The 22005-nt window shown below is 57.6% G+C and overlaps 1 protein-coding gene across 11 annotated transcripts in view; it reads right to left on the bottom strand.

The window, feature by feature from the left end:
• Positions 1 to 3424: 3424 nt before the first annotated feature.
• Positions 3425 to 22005, bottom strand: part of PTK2 (protein tyrosine kinase 2) — a 154672-nt gene continuing 136091 nt past the window's right edge. For 10 of the 11 annotated variants that reach the window (XM_053930016.1, XM_053930017.1, XM_053930014.1 and 7 more), the window contains 7 exons: positions 20775 to 20906; positions 12963 to 13025; positions 10084 to 10123; positions 9418 to 9524; positions 5541 to 5696; positions 4780 to 4860; positions 3425 to 4601 (listed from right to left, as the gene is read on the bottom strand). In XM_053930016.1, the coding sequence (XP_053785991.1) occupies positions 4389 to 4601; positions 4780 to 4860; positions 5541 to 5696; positions 9418 to 9524; positions 10084 to 10123; positions 12963 to 13025; positions 20775 to 20906 (792 nt within the window). In that variant the 3' untranslated portion in view covers positions 3425 to 4388. Of the gene's footprint in view, positions 4602 to 4779; positions 4861 to 5540; positions 5773 to 9417; positions 9525 to 10083; positions 10124 to 12962; positions 13026 to 20774; positions 20907 to 22005 lie in introns of those variants that run through there. The other variant, XR_008427515.2, reaches the window with a different exon arrangement.

Here is a 22005-nt window from a genome sequence, read left to right as displayed (position 1 = left end):
ATGGCCCCTGCATGAGGAGGGAACAGCCAAGGTGTCTCTCCACGGAGACACGGAAAACTCAACTGCACAGGGCAGTGGACCGAGAGGCGAACTCCAAGCAGCAGGAGGAAGTCCTCGGCACCCAGGGCCGGGCAGGCAGCCTGGGGCTCGACAGCAGAGGCCAGTCCATGAGAGAGAGGCAGGCACACCAGGCCTTGCCAGCAGGAGCACTGGCGCTCTGGGAAAGGCCTGCGAGAGGGTCAAAGACCAGCCTGGCGCAGGACGAATCTGCATGCCACACATCGGGCAGAGGACCCCTATCCAGGGCACAGAAGGCTGGCTCAGAGTTCAACAGTGAAAAAGCACACTCCTCCTAGAACCTGGGCAAAAGACCTGGACACACCCATCACCAAAGGGGAGACCCAGGACTAAGGGGCCCCTGGGACCGCCCCCCCCGACAGTTAGGGAAACGCAGACCCCACGCAGACAGCTGCACACCTGCCGGAAAAGCTCAAGTAGTCAGGGCTGGCGCTTACGTCACGTTACAAACTCCAGTGCGTGTCCCCCAAAGGTCTTAGCGGTGAACGTGGATGGGGGAGGCATACAGACCGGGGCTCTGCGGTCATCACCGGCCCCAATGGGGGCGGGGGCGGCCTCCAACCCTGCGCTGGGCCCTCCTTTTGAGAAGAGGGTTGTCGGGTGTTGCCTGAAAATGCAGAGTGCAGCCCCCCAGGTCGCCAGGAGGAGACCCCCTCCTGTGGCTGTGTGGCTGGCGCCAGAGCTGCCTGGCCACCGGCCCGCAGGTGAGCAGTGAGGCAAGTGCGGCCACGCAGCAGGAGCTGACTGAGCCCAACTTCCAGGGGGCTTTTCAAAAAGTGGGAACTGACAAAGTGACTCTAAAGTGGACGCGTAACTGCTGTCAAAAACGGAGCCCCTTGAACACGGAGCCAGAGCTGCTGCCCCGGAGGGACCGCCCTGGCCGCTCACGCCCCAACCTCGGGGCGCTGGAAGGGCTGCGGGCAGCACGGTGCCCCGAAGAGCTAGCTCTCTGCAAGGACGGGAGCTGGGACGCCGGCTGCGGGACCGAGAGTTAAACACACTGCACGGACCTCCCATCCCTGTGCTGCCTTATCTGCACCAGTGGCGATGCCGTCCTTCTGTGGGCGTCACTGTCCCTTCCCATCCCATCAACACCCCTCGCCTCCATCTCCTCCTGGACACTATCTGGGCCTCTGCCTGCATCGGTGCTTCCTAATAGCTCTCCTTTTTAAAAAAACAAAACTCACATAACTGCTAGTTGCCTTTTTATTTACTTTATTTGTGATGCCTTTTTACTTTTAGGCTAACATTCCAAATAAGTTAGAAAAGCCAAAAAGTATCATGAAAAAGAAAAACCAAAACTAGGTGGCCCACACAACCACCTCAAGACTGCAGGAGGCTGCAGCCACAGAGGCAGTGGGGCTTGGGCGAGAAGGCCCTTTCCTGAGACCGCCGCCGGACGCCTCTCCTTCAGAGCTGCCAGGTTTGGAGCTGGAGCAGGTTGGGGAACACAGAGATGTTAATTCATCCGCACCCTTGCCAATAAAATGCTCTTAAAGCTTTTGTCACTTTACATAAGCCCTTGTCGAGGGGCATACTAACGCATACAGTTACGGAGAGTGACCGTGTGCAGAGCTCGGCAGACACCTCTGTGTCGGAAGGTGGCTTCACTTTGTGTTCGGATGCTGACACGCATTCCCAGGACTATTACGGAACCCACCGAGAACTGGATCGAGGGGTGACTGCGTTTTATACGAGACTGCTGAGAGCAGTCCAGATTAAACCGATAAAGGCCCGGCGTAACGAATGTGTCTATCATGTAGTGCGTTACCAGGGCAAGAAGACAGACCGAGGTGCCCTCCTGCAGCGCCAGGCACACGCGAGGCGGGTTCCCGTGGCGGCTGTCAGGACAGATGTGTGCTTTTGGCTTTGAGGTTAATTAGATGAGGATCAAATGTCAACTCAAACAATTCCATTCACTTGTCCCACAGGACGACTGGCTCTTCTTGGGGACTGAAAGGTGCTCGCTGCTCTGGCAGCTCACACGTTGCATTTCCTTTTTGCTGCTGGGCGGCTCATGCTAAGCATTTGATAAGATGAAACTAGGAGGGTTGATAAAAACTGAGCACTTCTTGAACTAATCTGACAAAGCGGGAATTTACTGTCTCAATGCCCATTCAACATGAGAGAGACTGCGAAAGTTCAAGCTGGCTTTCCGCCGGTATCGCCCTGAAACACATGCTCACCCCAGCAAACACTGCCACTGGGCTTCACCGAATCATCGCCGAGAGCACCGGGCTAGAGTCTGAGGGGCGTTCTCCTCCTACCCAGTGGCACACCGGCCGGGGGGGTCCAGAGGCGGCCAGGGTCCAGGGTGCTCGGCAAGTAGGGTCGGCCTCACTCGGCAGCTCTCAGCGGCAGGATGAGGTGCAGTCCCCCAACAGCACCAAGACCCCAGGCCACTGGCTCACACCCCATGGGCAGCGGCCCCTGGCAGCCACTTCCTGTCCTCCAGCTCCCGTGCCCACACACCACCACTGGCCCGACCTCCACGTTCTCATGACGAAGGAGCTCCTTTCTCTTGGACTCACAGGGCGTGCGAGCCTTCCCTGCAGTACTTCGTGCTGAGGGGAAGATCAGGGGCAAGGGCACTGACTTTGGGTGACCGTCCCTGCAGCTGTGGGTCACACTTGGGCAATGTCGGACGGGTTTGGTCGTGACAGCAGAGAGGGAAGAGGACACCTGGCTTCTAGCGGGCGGAGGCAAGGGACGCTGCTAGACACCCCATGTACGCAGGGTGGCCCCACAGCTGAGCCCTTGGCATGTCGGGGGAGCACTTCCCCACACCCCGAGGAGGGGGGAACAGACTCGGACACTGAGGGACACCAGCGAAAAGCAGCTCACAAGGGTGACCGTCCCTTGACCCCTGTCAGAAGAAGTCAGTGTCACGGAAGCCCAGGAGGAACATGTGCACACAGGAAACCCCCACCGGAGCCCTGGTCCCGGCCTGGCCCTGCTGAGCGCCTGGCTCTAGCAGCTCCACTCCGTGGCCAGGGCAGCTCCGGGGGACCCCTGCAGACCACTCCCTTCCCGAGTGGACCCCAGAGGAGTGGGGTCCTGACGCTGGGATGGCGTGGAGACTCCAGGACTGCCAAGGGGATCCTTCACGGTGACAGAGCGCCTACCTTGATGTCTGCACTTATTGAGAAGGTGGGGCGAACAGGGTGACTTATGATGGGCCGTCTTTCTGTGGTGATAACCTTCGCTTGTCTGGAAGGCAAAGAAAGAACAGAAATGGATCATTATTGAGAGCTTTCCTGTGGGCTCTTTTATCTGCCAAGTCACCTGAAAAAGTTTACATGGTTTGAAGGAAAAGAACCAAAGGAAAGGATATTACACCGAGACCTTTACTGGCAACACCTTTTTAATAGGTCAAAGTAACTGTACAGTTCATTATATTCTTCCTGAGAATAACTTATATCCCCCAACAGACCAACGGGAGGGCGCTGTTCTCCAGAGTGCCGACCAGAACGGGCGGGTGCTAGGCGGCAGAGAAAGCCCGCCGCTCCGGTGTGCGGACCCTCTCCTGGGAAGACGGACACAATGACGGTTAGTGAACTCCAGTGGCTATAAAACAGTCAACATGGCTTTAATCTTTCTGTATAAATTATATAAAAATGGAAACGGGGGTGGGTTCAGAACCTCTTCTCAGTGCAGTCCGGAGGTGCGCTGGCACAGAGCGTTTCTGCTCCCAAAGAACATTGCTACAAAAACTGGCACGTTGTTCTGGCGGAGAGAAGTTCTAGTGTTTGCCCCACAGAACGCCCCGCAGACCCGCAGAAAGGGGAAAGGCAGGGAAGACGAGAGGGCTGTCGTCCTTTTTCTGAAATGACTCAGGTCCTCCAAACAGAGCTTTTACGTTCTTTCTTTGCCAAATGGTGTCAGCAAAGTGCAACCGGAGCAGGTTCCCACGCAGCAGACTCCAGTCCACATGCTGTTCCGCGGCGACAGGAACACCCCCGGCCCCTGGCTTCCCGGATGCTCCCACCGTCCTCTCCGCTGCCCACGAGTCCCGGCCGCGTCCAAGGACACAGAGCGCACAGACTCCTTCGTGACCCTAAAAGCTTCTCACGTACGATTTTCATTCTCAGAAAAACACCACATTTTGGATCCTGGGCTTTCTGAACACTGATTCAAAAACAAAAGGAAAAATGAACCCAAATCAAAACGTGGTTAAACTTATATGAGAGATTTTCAACCAGCTGTCAGTCAGAGAGTGGGCGTGGTCGGTGCTGGCGACGGGACGGGCGTCGCTGGCTGCTGGTGGACACAGAGGAATGGCGAGGGGAGTGCGCTGGGCTCCTGAGGGCTCAGTGGGGTCTCGTCTGGCCCAGCATCTTCAGCCGCGCCTGGTCAATGACGTCCAGCAAGTTCTTGGCGTCCACCGCCAGTGCATGGGCAGCAGTGAGCATCTGTTTCTTGTACTCCTGCTGCAGGCTGGTCAGCACGTACTGCTGGGCCAGCTTCATCTTGCTGATGAGCTCACCCAGGTCCGAGTTCAGCAGCTTCTGCGCCATCTCGATCTGCAGGGAGAGAGGAGTCAGGAGGGCCACTTCCAGCGACCTTCCCATGAGACTTCTGCGTAGCCCTCGGCATCTCAGCGCACAGTGAGGGGCCACCTCTAGCCTCGTGCACACTGCGTCGGAGTGGACCCACCCCGTGTCCCCACCCCGGGGTCCCCGAGCAGGGGCCGTGCCCTACCTCTCGGTGAGTGCTGGCTGGCAGGCCGGGGATGGTGTCGTCCACAGTGGCCAGCAGTGTCCGCAGGGCCAGGCCGACGTCCTAGGGGACAGGACCGCATGTGTCAGGCAGCACAGGAGTCACGCGCAGCACTGCGCTTCCCCTCCAGGTGTAATTGTGCACTCCTCTCTACCGTTCTAAGGAGCATGTCTATTTCCTTTCCTCGGCACTAAGCCTGGCCTTTCAAGGCACGAGGCAATTTCCCCCAGAAGGCTCAGCTCCTGGTGCCAGGGCCCATCCGCCCCGGGGAACAGGGTGCGGGGCACACACGTGAAAAAAGGCTGCAGAAGCCCCGTTCTCCTTGCCACCTGGCAGTTCCACCCACCCTACACCAACCACCTGCCAGCCCTACCGGGGTGGGCCTGCCCACCTGCCAGTGCAGCAGAGGTCAGACCATATGCCCAGAACCTGACACTCCTGTCCTCACGGTGCCGCCTGGAGTGGTCGCACCCAGGTAGCTTCTGTGGCCCAGGAGGAGGGCAGAGAGGTGTTGCGGCTGCCGCAGCGCAAGCCTGTGCGGGACCACGCTGCACGCACCGAGCGGCACGCAGATGCCACCACACTGTGCAGCCGTCCTGACCCGACTGCTAACCCAGGACAGCGCCCCAAGCCTCAGTCAGGAGCAGCCCTGCGTGTGAAGGTGGTTGTGACACAGCACAGTCCCACCCAGGGGCTGCGACCTCCACGCAAGGGCGTCATTCTGTGGGGACGGTGACACGTACCTTCACCATGGGGACATATTCCTCGGGCGGGGCGGGCTGGATTTTACTGGACATCTCAATGACGGCCTTCACCAGGCCCGTCACGTTCTCGTACACCCTGTCATTGGACCGGTCCAGGTTGGCAGTGGGCGGGGGGCTGATTTCCTGGGGCTGAAGCTGCCAACACAGAAGCTGTTATCTTTCTACTGTCCAGCAGGTGGCGGCCTATCACCACGATGCAGTTAGGGAGGGTCTTTAAAAGAGATCAAAGCAGATCACAGAACTGATTTTCTCATTTGTGTGGGGTAGAGTTCACTTTGAGGATGACATGACGTGACTCCTCCAAGTGACACACACGAGGCCATCATTTTTCTAACTTTGAGCTCAGTTAAAGGAAGTGAGACTGAATCACACACACACACTAAACAGCCGCAGACCCTCTGGGAGAACTGATTCGATGTGCCAGAGCCATTCACCACGGAGAACGAATCTGGGTCCCACGCCTCGTGGAGCATTTCAGAGAAGCCGGCTGTGGGCCGGGCGTGCTGCATGGAGACTGCCCGCTTGGTCTGGTTCCTGCCGTGTAAACTGTCCGGCTGAGCCTGGCCGCCCCTGCCACTACTGGAAAGCTGCTCCGCACGATCACAGAGGATGGCACAGGAGCTCTGTGTCATCCCGCGGACACCACCTGTGCTCAGGCTGCTGCTCAGGGGGCGGCAGGGTGGTGCCATCCCAGCCCAGCGCCGCGCTTCCTGGGGAATGGCCTCAGCTCCCGCAGAGGAAGGGACAGAGGCGAACACGGCCACCCAGCGCCAGGCACAGAGACATTGCCAGACGTTATCCAAGGTAAGCTGGGTGCTGAGCTACACAAGGGCCTCTGGGAAGTGGTCAACAGTGTTTAAACATTACACTGGCCCCCCCAGGCCTCAGCCCAAGTCCTTCCGGAAGATTTAACTCAGTGCACAGCCACGTGCCTACAGGAATCTGCAGCCTGGGCTCAGGTTGGAGTGCCGGGTGCCTATTCCTGAGCCCGTGGGCCGTCTCTGCCCAAGGAGCCTGGAACTCGGGTGTCCCCACCTGGGCATGAGACGGAAAAGGGCAGGAACAGTTCCATCCTGCAGAGACAGTCCCGCCTCACTCTCTGACAGCTACCAACACGGTTTTTAGTGATGAACTGAACACCTGCGCCCTCCCAGGCTCCCCCCCCCGATTTTCTGGACCAGTCACATGCAGAGCGCTGGGTGTGAGACAGAGCTGGACAGACACACAGACACAAAGTGCTTACCCTCCATGGCTATTGTCGAACGGAAGGTGAGGAAAGGTTAAAGAAATTACCAGAGAGAGGGAAAAAAGAAAAACAATATTAATAAAGGCAGCAGACAAAACCTCCGTAAAAAAAAAAAAAAAATGAGCAGAACACACAGGCACAACTGTGGCCGGCTCCCAGCACACCACGTCAGAGCGGGGCGTGGCTGCCGGTGCGCCAGGGGCAGCTCTGCCACGCACCACGCCTGTTTTCATGAAATAAATGCGGAAAACAGCATGCAAAGCCCGAGAATGGCAATCTGGCAGCAGTGCGAGAATCAAAGAAGTAGGGGTCTTCCGACAGGAAGGGGGGGGCATGCTGTGACCGAGAGCCACCGAAGGGACCTCTGGGGGACTCGGAGGACCCTGGCCCAGCACCCTTGGAGACAGGTGGCGCCACTGTAGTCCGCTCCAAGTCTCCGCTCCGAGTCTGGCCGGGCTTAAAGACCCTAGGAGCTCATTTTAAAAACAAAAACAGCCACTCTTCCTTTGAAGCAATTCTTAAGGTTTGGTTCTGTTCTTTAAACTTACGAGTCTGATTTACTGGGTTTTCTCTATAGTCTGAAGCAAGGCTGTACGCTGTGGCATGAGAGGCAAAGGGAGCAGGAGGCAGTGGGGTGTGCTGTCCAAAAGCGGGAGCCCTCAGGTGTGAGGGTTCTGAGAACCCTCGAGGCCACGGCGCACTCCCACCCTGTGCTGCGTGGGGGCATGGGGCCGGGGGGTCACTTGGAGCTGTGCCGTCTGCACCAGTGCCGTGTCCCGCTGTGAAGGGGCTCCCAGAGCAGCAGTCTCCTGGCTCCAGACCCCATGGGGGTGGGGAGTGCTCCCGGCGGCTGTGCTTCTGCACCTCCCCTTAGCTCCTCTTGCTATGGCACTGGCACGGTGCCACTGGGGCCCCTTCGCAGGAACACTCCCAATGCACCAACTTAGTTTGGACAGACATCTGTTACCAGTTTCCTATTTTCTGAACTCTACCTATTTCTTGACCCCATGGAGACCCTGGCAGGCACCAAGGATAAACCCACAGAGATGCAGCCGGTCCCGCCCACTGAACTGGGCGACACTCACAGCCTCAGATAACTGGCAACCAAGATGGAAAGTCACCAAGGAGAAGCTGAGACTGGTCTCTGGCTAAAGGCTATTTGGATGAGTCCCTTCACACCTACCTAGGTGATGGAGTAGTGTCCTAGGCCGATCTGACAACTGAACCAAAGATGGGTAATAAATGGAGACATACGCTTCACACCTACTGATGATTAAAAACCTTCACTGCATACATCTCGGTAAGCGTCCGACTCCACGAAGACATTGCCTGCTTCACACCCTGTACTGAGGGAACTTGCCAGTCCCACTACCCACGCTAGTCCCACTGGGAAAACGAGCACTGGTCACAGCTCTAGGCTGGCACCGGCTCTACTTCTAACCTTGGCTTTTCACTGTAACACAAGCCATTCTAAACGCGTGCCCCTGTGGCTTATGAAATTGAAGGAGACCATCGACCTAACTCCGCCCTGCTTCCTTTAATTTCTGTCAAGAGCCCACATTAGGAAGGGCCGTGTCCTACTTTGCTCCTCCTGGGACTACCTGGTGCGGGGCCTGCAGGGTCCCGGGGAGGCGGCCCAGGCTGAGGGCCGACCGCACTTCGGCTGGAGGGATGACATGTTCTCTCCCCCAGCACTCTCCCTCCCCGGGATGGCAGGGAGCCTGCTTCTACCCCGTGAGCGTGAGAGGGACCGGGGCGCGTGCACGCACACGTTCCCACACGTTCCACAGGGCTGCAGCTCCTGGCGGGCAGGACCCTGGACAGCCCTTTAACCTCTGTGAACCCTGCCGCCTCGTGGGACAAGTGGGAGAAAGAGCAACGCAGCCAGTACCACGAGTTCAAGTGAGGGCTCAGAACCCAGTACAGGCCCAGAGCTCAGGCAGTGGCAGCCACAGGGGGCCCCAAGTCTGTGAGGGCGCCGCAGGCACCACTGAGAAAAATGCTGCCACTGAGCCAGCAGCCCGCGCTGACCGCAGAGGTAATGGGACACAAGACACGCGTCAGGCCTGAGAAGCAGAGTGAACGTGGAGGCCGCTGCCCTTGAACTGTGTCCCAAGGGCAACAGGCACCCCACCATAGTCCCGGGGAGCCCAGCACTCCAAGGGGCTCGTGGGGACGGAGGGTCAGGACCCCAGGCAGGCAAGCGGACATTCAGAGCCCAGAGAAGCTCCCGGCCATCTGCGGGTAGCTCCGCACAGCAGGCTGCTTTCGCGGACACAGCGCTAGCCCTGCGTGGAGAGCGATGGACATCTCCACATGGCCACCCTGACAGACCGGAAGGCCTCACTTCCCCACAGAGGCCAGCCCAGGAGTTTATCCCAAAGGAATATTCCGCCTGGTAAGATGAAGATGTACCCAGACAGTCAGGAGCTGCCTGAGGCCCTGGAATCTGTCGTGTGGGAAAAAATGGGAAAGACTTTCAGGAAGGCTTGCCCTCCACTCTCAGAGGGGTGTGGAGCCAGACCGAGCCGAGCCTGCAGCCCACTGTGATGCCACCCACGGCCCCGCCCACAGCCCCACCCGTGCCTCACAGACAGGCCCTGTGCCCACCTTGATGCCCTCGTTGTAGCTGTCCCCGGGGCTGCTGAGGCTGGCGAGGCTGCCCAGGTGGCCGGGGGCTCCAGGGCGTGGGGGCTTCTTAGGCGGAGCTGCAGGATCTGGAAAAGGGAACAAGTCTCATTAAGTGAGGCACCTTCCCACAGAGCAAGTGAACCCCTACCCGAACAAAAGCACGGTTCCCGCTGGCCCAGCAGACCCTCGTGGCGGGGAGGCAGCTGCTGCCGAGGCGCCCCAGTGTCTTCCACAGTGAGTCCACTGGCCAGCCGCCACGGCATCAGCTGGACTCGGGAAACACCATACTTGCTGGGCTTGTGGAGGGAGCCGTGTTCAACACCCAAACCGCCCTGTGGTGTTCCATAGCTAAGAAACTCACACACTGAAACCTGCTCCTGCCCTGGCGGGTGCGGCTCAGTGGACTGAGCACCAGCCTGCCAACCAAAGGGTCGTCAGCTGGATTCCCAGTCAGGGCACATGCCTGGGTTGCGGGCCAGGACCCCAGTAGGGGGTGCTCGAGAGGCAACCACACATCGATGGTTCTCTCCCTCTCTTTTTCCCTCCCTTCCTCTCTAAAAATAAATAAATAAAATCTTTAAAAAATAAAACCTGCTCCCTCCAAGTTACACAAGCTTCTTCAATACAGTTTTTCTCTTCGTTTACCTGGTTTTCCTACAGGCTGATAGATGTGCTGGTTTCCAGCCTGTGGGAACAGAAGTTCAGTTAGCACTTGGCTTGTCCGGCAGGGCCCTGCCTGCCCTCCACCCATGCCCGTGCATATCCAAGAAGCGAAGGGTTAGCCCTGCACTCCCGCCCAAGACAGGAGAAGACGACAGTTCCACCCAGCCCAGCCAGTGCAGGCCGGCTGCCCAAGATCACACGTACACACCCTTCCCTAGGCTAGTTCAATGAAAAGTATTTTTGGAGCTCATTCTACTTGGGGGAAAAAAAGAGACTTTCCTGCTTATTTTTAAATAGTAAGCTGGTTTATGTATACATATACACACACACATTTCAAGGAACGCCTGTTCTCGAGGCCCTGTCTTTGAGGTGGCCCACAACACAAACTGCCCCCACCCGGCGTGGCCACCGTGCTGCTGCTGCCGCCACTGGTCAACAGTCCTGACCTCAGAGGCATGAAACCCTCTGTGCCGGCAGGTGTGCAGAGTGTGGCGTGCTCACCAGCCAGCTGTGGTGCCGCACACAGTTCACCTGTGGCTGCCTGGCTGTGTTACTAGCCCCGGCCCTGCCCCTGGCACACAGCAGCCCACACTGCCGGCATGCGGCGATGGAGGGGCGCAATGAGCGGTGAACAATGACGCGTTGCATGGCTGTGGGCAGGCTGCGTCCAGTGAAGATGGAGAGGGGGCAACCCGAAAGTGCGGTTTCAAGTGGAAAGGTCAGGCCTTTCAGGAAGGTGACCTCTGAGCAGACCCGGGGGGGGGGGGGCTGAGAAGGAACCTGGAACAGAAGCCCCAGGTGGCCCAGCTGAGGGTGGCAAACCCTGGGGGCAGGCGCAGCCACAGAGCAGGGCCAAGGGCAGGACGGCGGGGAGCCCGGCCCAGACTGTCAAAGCAGACGTGGCTGTGCTGAGCTGACTGGCCCAGGCCCTACAATGCACGTTTTTAACGGTTTGAAACACAGAAGATTTTCTGGCTGATACTCGGGTAACAGTAAAGTTCCACTGGCTGGAACGCTCTGGATTCATTCAGCAGTGTCTGTACAAGGTGCTGTGCTAGGCAGGCAACTCCACAGCGGTGCCCTGGAAGGGCCCTGCTTCCGAGGGGTCTGACGGGGCGAGTGCGTGGGTTGCAGCCGCCTTGGGGCTTCGGTTTTCCCGTGTGTAAACTGAGGCTGACGGCACTTACCTAATTCATACAAGGTGGTTGTGACACAGTAAACAACCTGTGCGTCATTTTGAAAATCTAAACAGTTTTCACTCTTTATGCAAACGCATGGGGTCAAGTGTCCACCAGTGAGTCATCAGTGTTCATTAACTAGCTCAGACCGATTCATAGCCCACTGCTTTCTCCCGAAAACTGAGGCACATTTTCACTTTCAAAAGCATAATGTTGGAGAGCTTCAGAAGTGGGCAGAACCAGGGAGCTCTCTTAGCAGAGGACAGAAGAGAAAAAATGAGACATGGTCACGGTGTGGCTCAGCCCCTAGCGAGGAACAACCACCACCTGCCCCACACACCTCAAGGGAGGAGGGCGCATCGGGCACTGTGGCTGGCGGCTCTGGGTGCGTGTGCCACAGGCCTCAGGTGACTCACTTGTGGTGGGTGTGGGTGGCAACCATGCTGCCTCGACTGGGCTGCTGACAGCCCTGCAAGACTCAGGAGGCGCCTGGAGGGACGTCCTTGGCTCCGCGCCCCACAGTGGGGGCCCCTCCTCCAAGAGCACTGAGCACCTCACTGTTGCCCAGGCCTGGCACGCAGCAGATGCCAGAGGTCATGGAGTGGACCCTTCCTGTGTCATCGGTTTCAGTTTCACGCTGTGGTTCTGAGTCACCCTTTCACCTGGTGCAATCCACTCAGTTACTCACTCCTTCCATGCGCTTCCACATGCTACCAGGTGCCCGCTCCCCGCCCCCACCAGAACACACAGCGTGATCCTTTTCCAGCGCACACCCCTGTCAGCCATGATCTCAGCAGTGGTCCCGGGACGAGGGCTTCCAGTCGGGCTGAGGCTCATCCCTCCTCCCCCACCATCTGGGACAGCCTGCTCGTCACATGGAAGGAAGGAGGTGTGTGTGGCGACGCTGATGGTGCACACCTGGTGCTCGTGAGCTCAGGTCCCCGCCTGCCTGTGGAGCGCACTGGCACGCTGGCCCATGGACACGTCTCCCAGGGGCCAGACCACAGGGGCCGCAGGGTGTCCCTGCTCGGGAGACCTGCTGGCAGAGCCCCGCCCCACACGCCTCATGGAGCTAGGTAACAACAGGATCACGTACACACACACGTGCACCTGCACTAAACCAGTGGCCGGCCCCCCGCCAGAAGCCTTCCGAGGGTGGACATGCATCTCTACACGCCTGCTCCCCGGCAGGAGTGAGGCCCTTCTCACTGGGGCCTCTGTACGTGTCAAAGAGCTCTCGCAGGTTTTCCGTGTATTCGGATTAACCTGAACTAGCTTTTTAAAGAGAACATCAGGCATTTCCCCTGACAACACACAGAAAGAAAAAAGTCCTCCCGAGGAAACATGTACAATCGTGCAGTAAGTAGGGTTATAGAAGTTTCCGCGGTAAGACTTTCAGGAATAAGTAAGATGTACACTTATTCACGCAGGAAGTGTGAGAATGTACAGATTCGACCCGAGTGCATCGAGGGTTGTTTGTGTGCACACTTCTTCAGGGCAGAGTTCAGCTCACACAGAGAAGACGGCCCTGGTGCTGGGGTGGGAACCCTCTGTGTCCAGCTGGAACGCAGCGGGGGCTGAAATGGCACCCCCCCCCAGATGGAGGGCGCGCTCGCCAGCACCACGACAGCACAGCAGACACGCAACCACGTCCGCGTCCGGCGAGAACTTGGCACTGCTCACCGGGCCCTGGAGACTGCCGTCCTCCCGGTCCATGCTGCCTCGGGAGAGCCGTACGTCAGGTTTCTGAAGTGGAAACAAAACCCAGTGGTGTCAGTCTCGGTTACGACGTTCCTCCTCTCCCTATTTTGTAGCACAACTGCCCTCTGATTAAGAAGAGCTGAAAGGTCCCAGTTTCAGAAAAACTCTCAGCATCCAGAGGTGATAACCCCAGCGAAGCCCACACGCTCAGTAAGCAGGACCGGGAGCCCCCCTCCACACCTCTCTGGCCAGCTGCTGGTGAGGCTCCTCCTCACCGAGGGGACCCCATCCCAGCAGCGGACGGCTGCCCGTACCTGGCCGCCCGGCCGAAGCAGCCGTGATCCAGGTACCAGATCCCCCCACAAAGCATCCAGAATACAGAAACCTGACAGAGAAACCTGGATGGAACAGAGGTAAGAGTACGTGAATTTCACCAGTTCTGCGGAGTAAAGAAGGCAGGTCTGTGCCGCCCAGGGCCCCCTGGGCTGCCCATCATGGGGATGGCACTGCCCACGCACAGTGGCCACCCCTCCTCAGGGTCCCTGGCCCCCAGAAGCCCGATGATCACGCACTGACAGCTCCCTGCTGAGGCAGAAGCGTCCTGCCGCCTGACCCATCTGGGCACGCCCCCAGGGGCGGGCTCCCAGGACACGGCCAAGGTGCTAGTTGGGTGAGGGGAGAACGAGCCTCTGCGCCTCGCCTCGCTCTTCATTTGAACATGCGCGAGTGCAAGAGTGAGACCACACCGTGGAACACCCAGCCTTCCTGAGACGACACGCAGCGGGAATTGGGGAAGAACTCGCCGCAGCACGATGCTGTTCCAACCAGAGCCAGCTCGCTGGGCCCCAGCTCCGCCAGCTGTGAGTGGGGCAGTGACGGGACCCACTGCCCCGGCCTGCTCGTGTGGAGGACCTGCATTAACGTCACTAAGTCACTGCCACACCCAGAGCCACACACAACAAACACGCCTACCGTCTGTTGGGCGTCTGGGTGGTGGAGGACGCCCCTGCGCACCCATCTCACCACACCTCGGACCATCTCCCCAGGACCCAGTCACAGGGTTCTGACGCCTGGAAAATTCTGGGGAGAAGCCGCCCAGTGCCCGCGGCCGCAGCAGGACCAGTCAGGGCACACATCTCCTCTCCCAGCACCCCCGGCTGACTCAAAGCACAAACCGCGGCAGGCTGTGGTGTGCGCCCCCACCCCACCGCCTCACACAGTAGAATACTGTTTCTTCTCATGGAGCGCTCAGCCCCTGAGGACAGAGGCCAGGGCGGCCTGCTCCCACCAGACCTCCGTGACCGCAGCAGCAAGGATGGATGGACGGGGTGGAAAAGACGCCCTGCAGAACTCCCTGCGCACGGACCGTCCTTGCCCCACACCCACCTCCTCACCCAGGACACGGCCTCCCCGGGGCCTGGCACAGCGTGGCGCGGAAGGAGTGCATCAGTCAGAGCGCAGGCAGCCTGGAGCCTCCCAGCCGGGCCCCTGGCTCGCAGAAAGGCAGAACCGGCCACCTGAGGCAACACGGTGTGTGCACGACCAGTGCTCGGCCAGTGAGTGAGCTCCACTACCTGCTGGGGCGTTTTGTTTACTTTTTACTTCAGTGAAAGCAACGCCGGCTCATTGCTTGCTTAGAGTAACGGGCTGTGCTTTGCGTATCCACGTGAGTTACCTATTTCCCTTCCCCTGTGCATCGTATGAAATGACTTACTTTCATTCCTTTAGGCACAGCAACTCCCTCAGTTACACTGTAAAACAGGCCTGAGAAAGGCCTGTCACAGGAAGTCCCCTGGTCCCAGAGTGGGGACGTCTGAGCCTTGCCCGCACAGCGCCGACAGCTGCCGGAATGGAGGACGACAGTCAGACAGCCCACCAGAAAGAGGAGGTTCTGCCGTGACTGGTGCTGCTGGGTGAGGCTGAACGGCCCTGTCTTCCCATGCAGAATGCTCTAGCTCCAGACACAGGTCAGCTGGGACAAAGCGAGGCCGTCTGGAGTTGCGGACTCATACAGGAGGATCACAGGCGTGTCCGGGGCTCTCTGACTGCCTCCCCCTCACACCTCTCTATTTAGGTATGATGTGCACAGCAAAATGTGCAAAGGCCAGTGGAAAGCTCAACCTGTTTTCATACATGTGTGAGCCTGCCTAGCATACGACCCAGGTCAAAACAAGCCAGTAGGCACCTGCAGACCCCGCCCAGCTGACCCTTGCCTCCACCGTGCCTGAGGGACCGCTGCCCTGAGCCCAGGCCCCACGATGACCGTGTGAACTCCACATAAATGGACTACAACGTGTGCCCTTGTGTGTGGCCCTCGTCCCTGTGCTGTGTTGCCACCATCTGTTCACATGGGTGCTAGGCAGCGCCCACTATAGGAACGGTGTCCATTCTGCTGTCAGGGGCAAGTGGGCTATGGCCAGCTCCTGGGGCCATGAGGAAGCTGCTGTGGACAAGCTCCCATGAGTGGGTGCGACCACGTCTCTCTCCCTACTCTGCCCACGGCACTGTTTGAGATGCTGGGACACAGTGACCTGCAGGTCCACCTCGGTCTCTCTTCTCATGCTGCATAAGGAAGAAACGCAGGGGACACGGCCCGGCCTGGAAGCAGAGCGGCTGTGGATGGGCTGTCTCTGGGTGCTGGGAGAGGGAAAACAGCCCAAGCACTCATTTCCGCCTCGGACACAAAGCAGGCTTTATGTAGAGACAGGCCTTTCTCATTTGGCATCTCAAGTCCTGTCTTTAGCACAGTGTCACGTCAGGGAACTGTTGTGCGCACAGTAATAAAAATAAGTGACAAAGTTACTGTAAGTTGCGCCCAATAGGAAAGAAAGGGCTTGGAATAGACAGGTCCCGCCCAGGGCCGCCGGCACGCAGCCTGGGGATGAGCCCTCTTCCAGGGGGTGCGAGCTGCCTGGGGACAGGAGGAGGGAGCAGCCCCCCACCAGGCTCAGGTGCTGTGGGTCCCAGCTGTGTGACCTGGCAGGGGCTGCCACTCGAAGGCTGCATGCTAACAGACAGACAGACACAGGGGCCTGGCTCACCACAGGCCTCAGTGAGAGGCAGCGCGACTGTTAGCGACAGCAGCCATGCAGTCACTGAAGTCCGAAAAACGGAAGGCTCGATAAACCACTGCTGATCCTTATCCACCAGACAAGGTCTGGGAAATACAGCTGAGAAAGCGACCTAAGAATTAATTTTCAAGTTGAACCTGACCCCCTTTTCCAGGCAGCAGAGCGCATGTCAATGAGGGGCAGCACTGCCCCTGCCCTACCCAGCTCGAGCACCAGGGCAGGTTGGGAACGACCTGTTACCAGGCCATGAGGAGACAGAGCAGAAATTTCTAGAGCAACTCAAAATATCAGCTTCAAGTCTGTTGGAAGTTCATAATAAAAAGCCTGGCTGGCACGCTGTCTGTATTTTTGAGAATGTCCCTTTCCTAGGGAGTGATGTCTGTTCCGTTGCACCAGAGTTGCAGGCCATGGCAGCCTGGACTGCACCAGAGCCCGCCCCGCCCCGCCCCGCCGGCTGGACCGGCGCCCTGGCCTGAAGGCAGCCACTTGGGAAGGCAGCAGGTTCTGCCTGCAGGGGACCCGTGGTACCCGGACACAGCCACGGCCTGTCGGCTAACTACTAAGAGGAGTGAACGAAGGCTTCTTCATAACGAGTAAACCCAATGGAAGGACCTCGGCTCCTGAGCAACCCCTTCATGGCTCCTGCAGAATCCCCGTGGCAGTGGCTGAGCTCTCGTTCTGTCCGTTCCGTAGCCTTTGGTCAGGACTGTCTGTGGGGCTTGGTGTCACATGAAGCCATGTGCCTGAGGGTCCCAGATCCTCCCCAGTGCAGCTCCCTGCAGTGAGGGAGCTCAGACACAGGCGAGAGATGAAAGCCCCCTGGAGAAGTGGGGCGGGGCTCCAACCGCGGCCCAACCGTGGCCTCCACCCAGCACTACGAGAAGGGCACCGCCTGCACTGTGCGCAGGCATCGTACTGTTTCACAGACTAAGAAATCAGATCATAAGGAGATAAAATAATTTATATAGAGTGACGACAATGAGGATTTTTAATTTTCCAAAGTCCAAGCTCTTCTGCATAGCGCTCTTACAAAGGAGAGTCGGAGGGGAGGCTCCCTGATAGCCAGGTGCAGGCCGCCACCTCCACGCCCCTGGCCACCCCACCCTCCCCCACCTGCCATGGCCTCTGTGTGGTCTGTCCCCAGCATTCGCTGCACTCTGGCCCCTAATGGCTGTCTTACAATCCTCAGAAGCACTTGACTCTTCCGTAGCTCGCCCCGGGACCTTGCACTTGGCTGCCCTCTCCCCAGAACGTTCTTCCCCAGATCTTCTGGGGCCGGCCCTCTTTCCTTCAGCAGCGCAGCCCTCCCCGAGGGCCTGGATGCTGGCCCTCCCCCCTCCTGTGCTCAGTCCTCTCGGTCATAGTCTGGGGCTGACCAGGGAGCACAGGAAGAAAGGAGGGGCTGGGACGAAGGCTGGGCTGGTCATCCTGTGTAGCCCTGGCAGACCCTAAGTCAGAGAGTGGCTCTGGAGGATGGGACTGGACTGGTGTTCTAGAACTGTCGCTATGGCTGCAGCTGGACAAAGGGGCAGGGAGGCTACAGCTCACACCCAGTCCTCACACCGGCAGCAGCTCCAAGCCCTCCTCCACCCACAACACCCACCTAAACGAGGGCCCAAATCAGAGGGGGCATCAACCACGCGACCCCTGCTAAGAAACCAGTGCTGTGCTGACCCTGAAGCCCATGAACAAATCATTCTCACTGACAAACGTCAACTCTAAATGCCGACGAAACATTACACACATCAACCACGGTCTGGAAAGAATGACCAATCAGGACTAAGTACGGACTTATTGCTGGGAGGCAGGATGAGTGTAAACCCAAGTAAAACACTTGTGTGAAACCCTGTAAAGTTCTCTTTAAAAAAAGAAAGTGCAATATATTTAAAACGTGCAGGCAACATTATACCAGGTTACACTAACAGAGAAAACCATCATAGACAACATCTTTAAAACCAAAAGCAGGAAAAGCAGGCAAGGACCTGTTAAGTACAAAAGTTGGCCAGAGCTGCTTCAGGAGAGAAGTACGAGGTGCTAACTGATACGGACGTAGAGACGGAAAACGCTGATGGAGTGAAACTGCACCGTCGGAAAATCCAAGGAAATCACGCAGAAAGACCTCATGTGACAAATCCTGGAAAATGCAAGGCAAGTCCCTGAACACTGACCGCATGCGCACACACAGAAGCACATGACACAAAGGCCCATGCGGAGGACCCAGGTCTGCCAGTGACAGGAAGCTCTGCACAACTGGGGGGAACTGCGAGGCAGGGGAGGTAAGACGCATACTCAGTGACACGGTCAATGCGACTAGGGGGGAACGGAGGTCGGGACAACTCCAGGGGGGCCCTCCTCTGAGCCAGGAGACGGGGGCACTGAGGAGGGCACACCACGTGGCTTCCTGCCGACGGGGAGCTTTATGCAACTTCCTAGGTGGACTGGGGACGTAATCTGGAAGCTGTGTGGAGTGACCGAAATGTTCTGTGCGTGGGGTGTAAGTTCCGTGGGCTTCTGCACTGATCAAAACCCACCCCACTGCACACGCACCTCTGGGCAGTCTCCTGCTCACACACAATCTCAGTGAAAAGAAAACCCCGGCGCATGGAGCAGCCCGCAGGACGAAGGCAGCCTGGAGCCTTGCACCTCGAACACGTGCCATCACTCCCCCACCGGGAAGCTCTGGCTCTGAGAACAGTGCCCTGACCCCGCCATCATGCCCGCCATGCCCGCAGCCTGGAATCTCTTTCCGGAGCCTGTCTGCCTGGCAAATTGCACTTTGTCTTGAAGACTTGGCTCCAACATTACCTGGACTCGCCATCTCCCAACCCCCAGGCCCCAGCAGACCTCAGTCACACCTTGTCACAGCACTGCTTCTACATGCTCAGAGGCACCCTTTGTTCAAATGCGATCGCACACAGTTCACAGGGGTTGGAACACTTGCTCTTTGGAACACAGGTCGATGTGGAAAACAGGCTTTCTGGACCAGACGTTGAAAACGTAGGGCAGTGGTATTCTTAGAATCGACGTGACATCCAAATGATTCACTCAGTACACAGCAACCATTTTTTTGAAACTTGCCTTATCATTCAAGACAAGCCTTGGCTGAATTGCCTGGTTTAGCACCCTGGCACTCACAATGCCCATCAATCACAATGAGCATTACTGGAGGCAGACCTGGCGGCACAGTGGTGGGTGGGCGGGCGGTCAGGGCCACAGACCTGGGGCAGGGTGGCCAGGCTGACTTCCAGATCTGCCTGCCACCCGGGCTGGGGGACCTACTTCCGCATCTCTAAAATGAGGTCAATAAAGGGAGCGGTTCACGTTCTGTTACACTGGTTTCCAAAATCTGAAAAGCCCTGAAGCGTGATTTTTACTTCACTTTTTTACACTTGAAGCAAACCTGAACTTGAAGCGAGACTTGCCTGCGTGCGTGCTAACGTGAGTGTGTGCGTGCTGCCATTAGAACCCAAGCGCTTTCAGCGCCTGCGACGCTGCTGAAACTTCACGCGGCACGCGGCACGCGCGCCGTGCTGCACTAACTCTCCGAAATAAAGACATGGGGTTCTGAAGCCTACAGAGCCCCCCGAGTTTCAGACCAGGGACGCTGGGTGGTTGTGAAGGCTGAATGATTCCATGTGAGAAACACACAGGACGGCCATTGGCAGGCAGTAATGCTAGGTATCCCCTTAACTGTTGAACTGGGACAAGGGCGTGCACCAAGTAAGTGTGCACTGGACCTGTCTGGCAGTTAGCTGAGCATGGAGTGTGGGGTTTGCAGGCCTGAACAAACAAAAGGTGAGAGAGAGCTCCCGCCTCAGGTGTGAGGCCCTGGCCTTCCCCAAAGAAACCAGTGGGCAGGGGCATTGTGTGATTCTAAACCAGAGTGTGAAAAACGTAGCCACATGCAGAGAGTAAAATCGGAACCCCCTGCTGGTGAATTCCGCAGAACATAGTCTGAAGCTGCAGTCAGTGACACCACATGCTGCTGGATGCTCCGGGGCCCAGACACGCTTGGTGGTCAGGATCGGGGCCATGTCTGCCCGCACTGGCATCTGGCCCCTCGGCCTGGAGGAGCGCCTACTGAGTCCAAGCCCGAGTGGCCGCTTCAGACCCCCGGGAAAGCTGCCCACTCCAGGTTTTGTGGAAGCAGTGTGAGACCAGCCTCTGCTCAGTCATGCCCCTTTGCTGGCGGCTTCGGGAAGACTGAACTGGCTGTGAGGGTGGGGCGCTGAGGCCAAGGGCACAGAAGTGCGTGGCAGTGGGGCCAGGACTCCAAAGGGCTTGGGTCAAGTGACAACAGAGACTGCTCTGTCTCACCACTTCCTCTCTGTCCCCAGAGGACTTCTGAGGGGCACCAACACAAGTTGCTGAGAAAGATACATCCCAGCCCCAACCCCACACACGGGGGCGGGGGCTGGCCTCTCAGTGTAGGGTGAGAGGCCCACTGGAAGGCCAGCCCTGGGACCTGGCCACAAGCTACGCCCTGACGTGGGAGTGACGGCAGTGACACAGAAATGCTCAAACCTCCGAGCCCACGAGCCCCGAGCCACCAGGGACACCTCGGACACATCCTGAAAAGTAAGTTCAAGAGCAGCCCTTCCCCCAGAACTGCAAGGTGTTGGAACCAGATCCACAACCAGCTCCCTTGCTTCGGAAAGGGTGACCGTTGCGACAGACTGCAGCAGGGCCCAAGGGTGGAAGAGAGTTTCCCAGCCGCGATTACCAGAAACCTCTCCTCTTTCTCCAGCCAGCGCTGGTCTTCCTCCATCTCCTGCTGCTGTCGGATCAGCCGCTCCTCCATCAGGTGTGCCGGCAACGCCTGCCCGATCCCTCGCAGGTCCCGCACGGCGGAGTCCTGAGGGAGCAACGGCACAGCTGCTCTCAGGCCTACTTGTGATGCTCTCCCTTTTCTCTGCCTTTGCAAAAAATGGCGCCATCTGGCACAGAAACAGAGCTGCTTACACTGCCTCTGGGAGCACCTTTGCTGGAGGCTGCGAGGCAGCAGGTGCCAGGCACCTTCACAAAGTATGCAATCTCTCCACTCACCTCCACGGGCAGGTCTGACACATGTGCAGAAGTGTCCTCAGGCCTAGTAAACAGTGGACACAAGGTGGAGGTGAACCAGGTAACAGGAGGACCCACATGAGAGACGGATACAGTGGAGCTGACAGGAGGCTCCGCTTCCTGTCCCTGTCGCCACCTCGGGTCCATGCCAGTTCTAGTGCGGCTAGGGTCCCCTTTCCGGTGGGTGGGCCAGTGATGGCCGTGTCTCTGCCTCCTTCAGTACTGCATTGGCCAAAAAGTCCGTATGGTCTTTTCCATAAAAATGAGACACAGTTTTCCTTCTCACCAAGAATGATATTTTGAGTATGTTGGCTACCTCCCACGTGGTTTAACATGGATCGTTCTCAACTAATACAGCGATTTGATCACTATCAGCTTCAACTGGTCTACCCGTCAGTGGAGCATTGTCCAGTGAGAAACCGCCAGCACGAAACTTCGCAACTACTTTTGACACGTTCGATCAGTCACAGCAGCTTCCCCACACACTGCACAGACCTTTCCTGCATTTCAGTTGTGTTTTTACCTTCCTTGAAATAATAAAGCATGATATGCTGAAAATGTTGTGTATCCCCTTCCGTCTTCAATATTAACATGGCTACACAAAAATTCACTAGTTTTTATGTTTTCTAAATGCTCTCTGATATGATGGCTGTCACAATATAATCTAATAAAATTGTTTTGGATAAAGTTAAAGACACTGTAAATGCTACTAGAGCCATCTTACAAAAAAACCCAAGTGAGCTTTTTGACCGACTCAACAAAAAAGGTTCACAGAACCAGGAAGCACTTGAGTGGAGAACCCTGATGTGAGAATTGGGCCATCAACATCAAGCATCAACATCAAGCATCAACATCAAGCATCAACATCAAGCATCAACATCAAGCATCAA

This window comes from Desmodus rotundus, chromosome 8 (genome assembly GCF_022682495.2).
Source record: "Desmodus rotundus isolate HL8 chromosome 8, HLdesRot8A.1, whole genome shotgun sequence".
NCBI classification, from domain to species: Eukaryota; Metazoa; Chordata; class Mammalia; order Chiroptera; family Phyllostomidae; genus Desmodus; species Desmodus rotundus.
The sequence above is the reverse complement of the archived record's forward strand: the minus strand, read 5'-3'. Positions and strand labels throughout refer to the sequence as shown.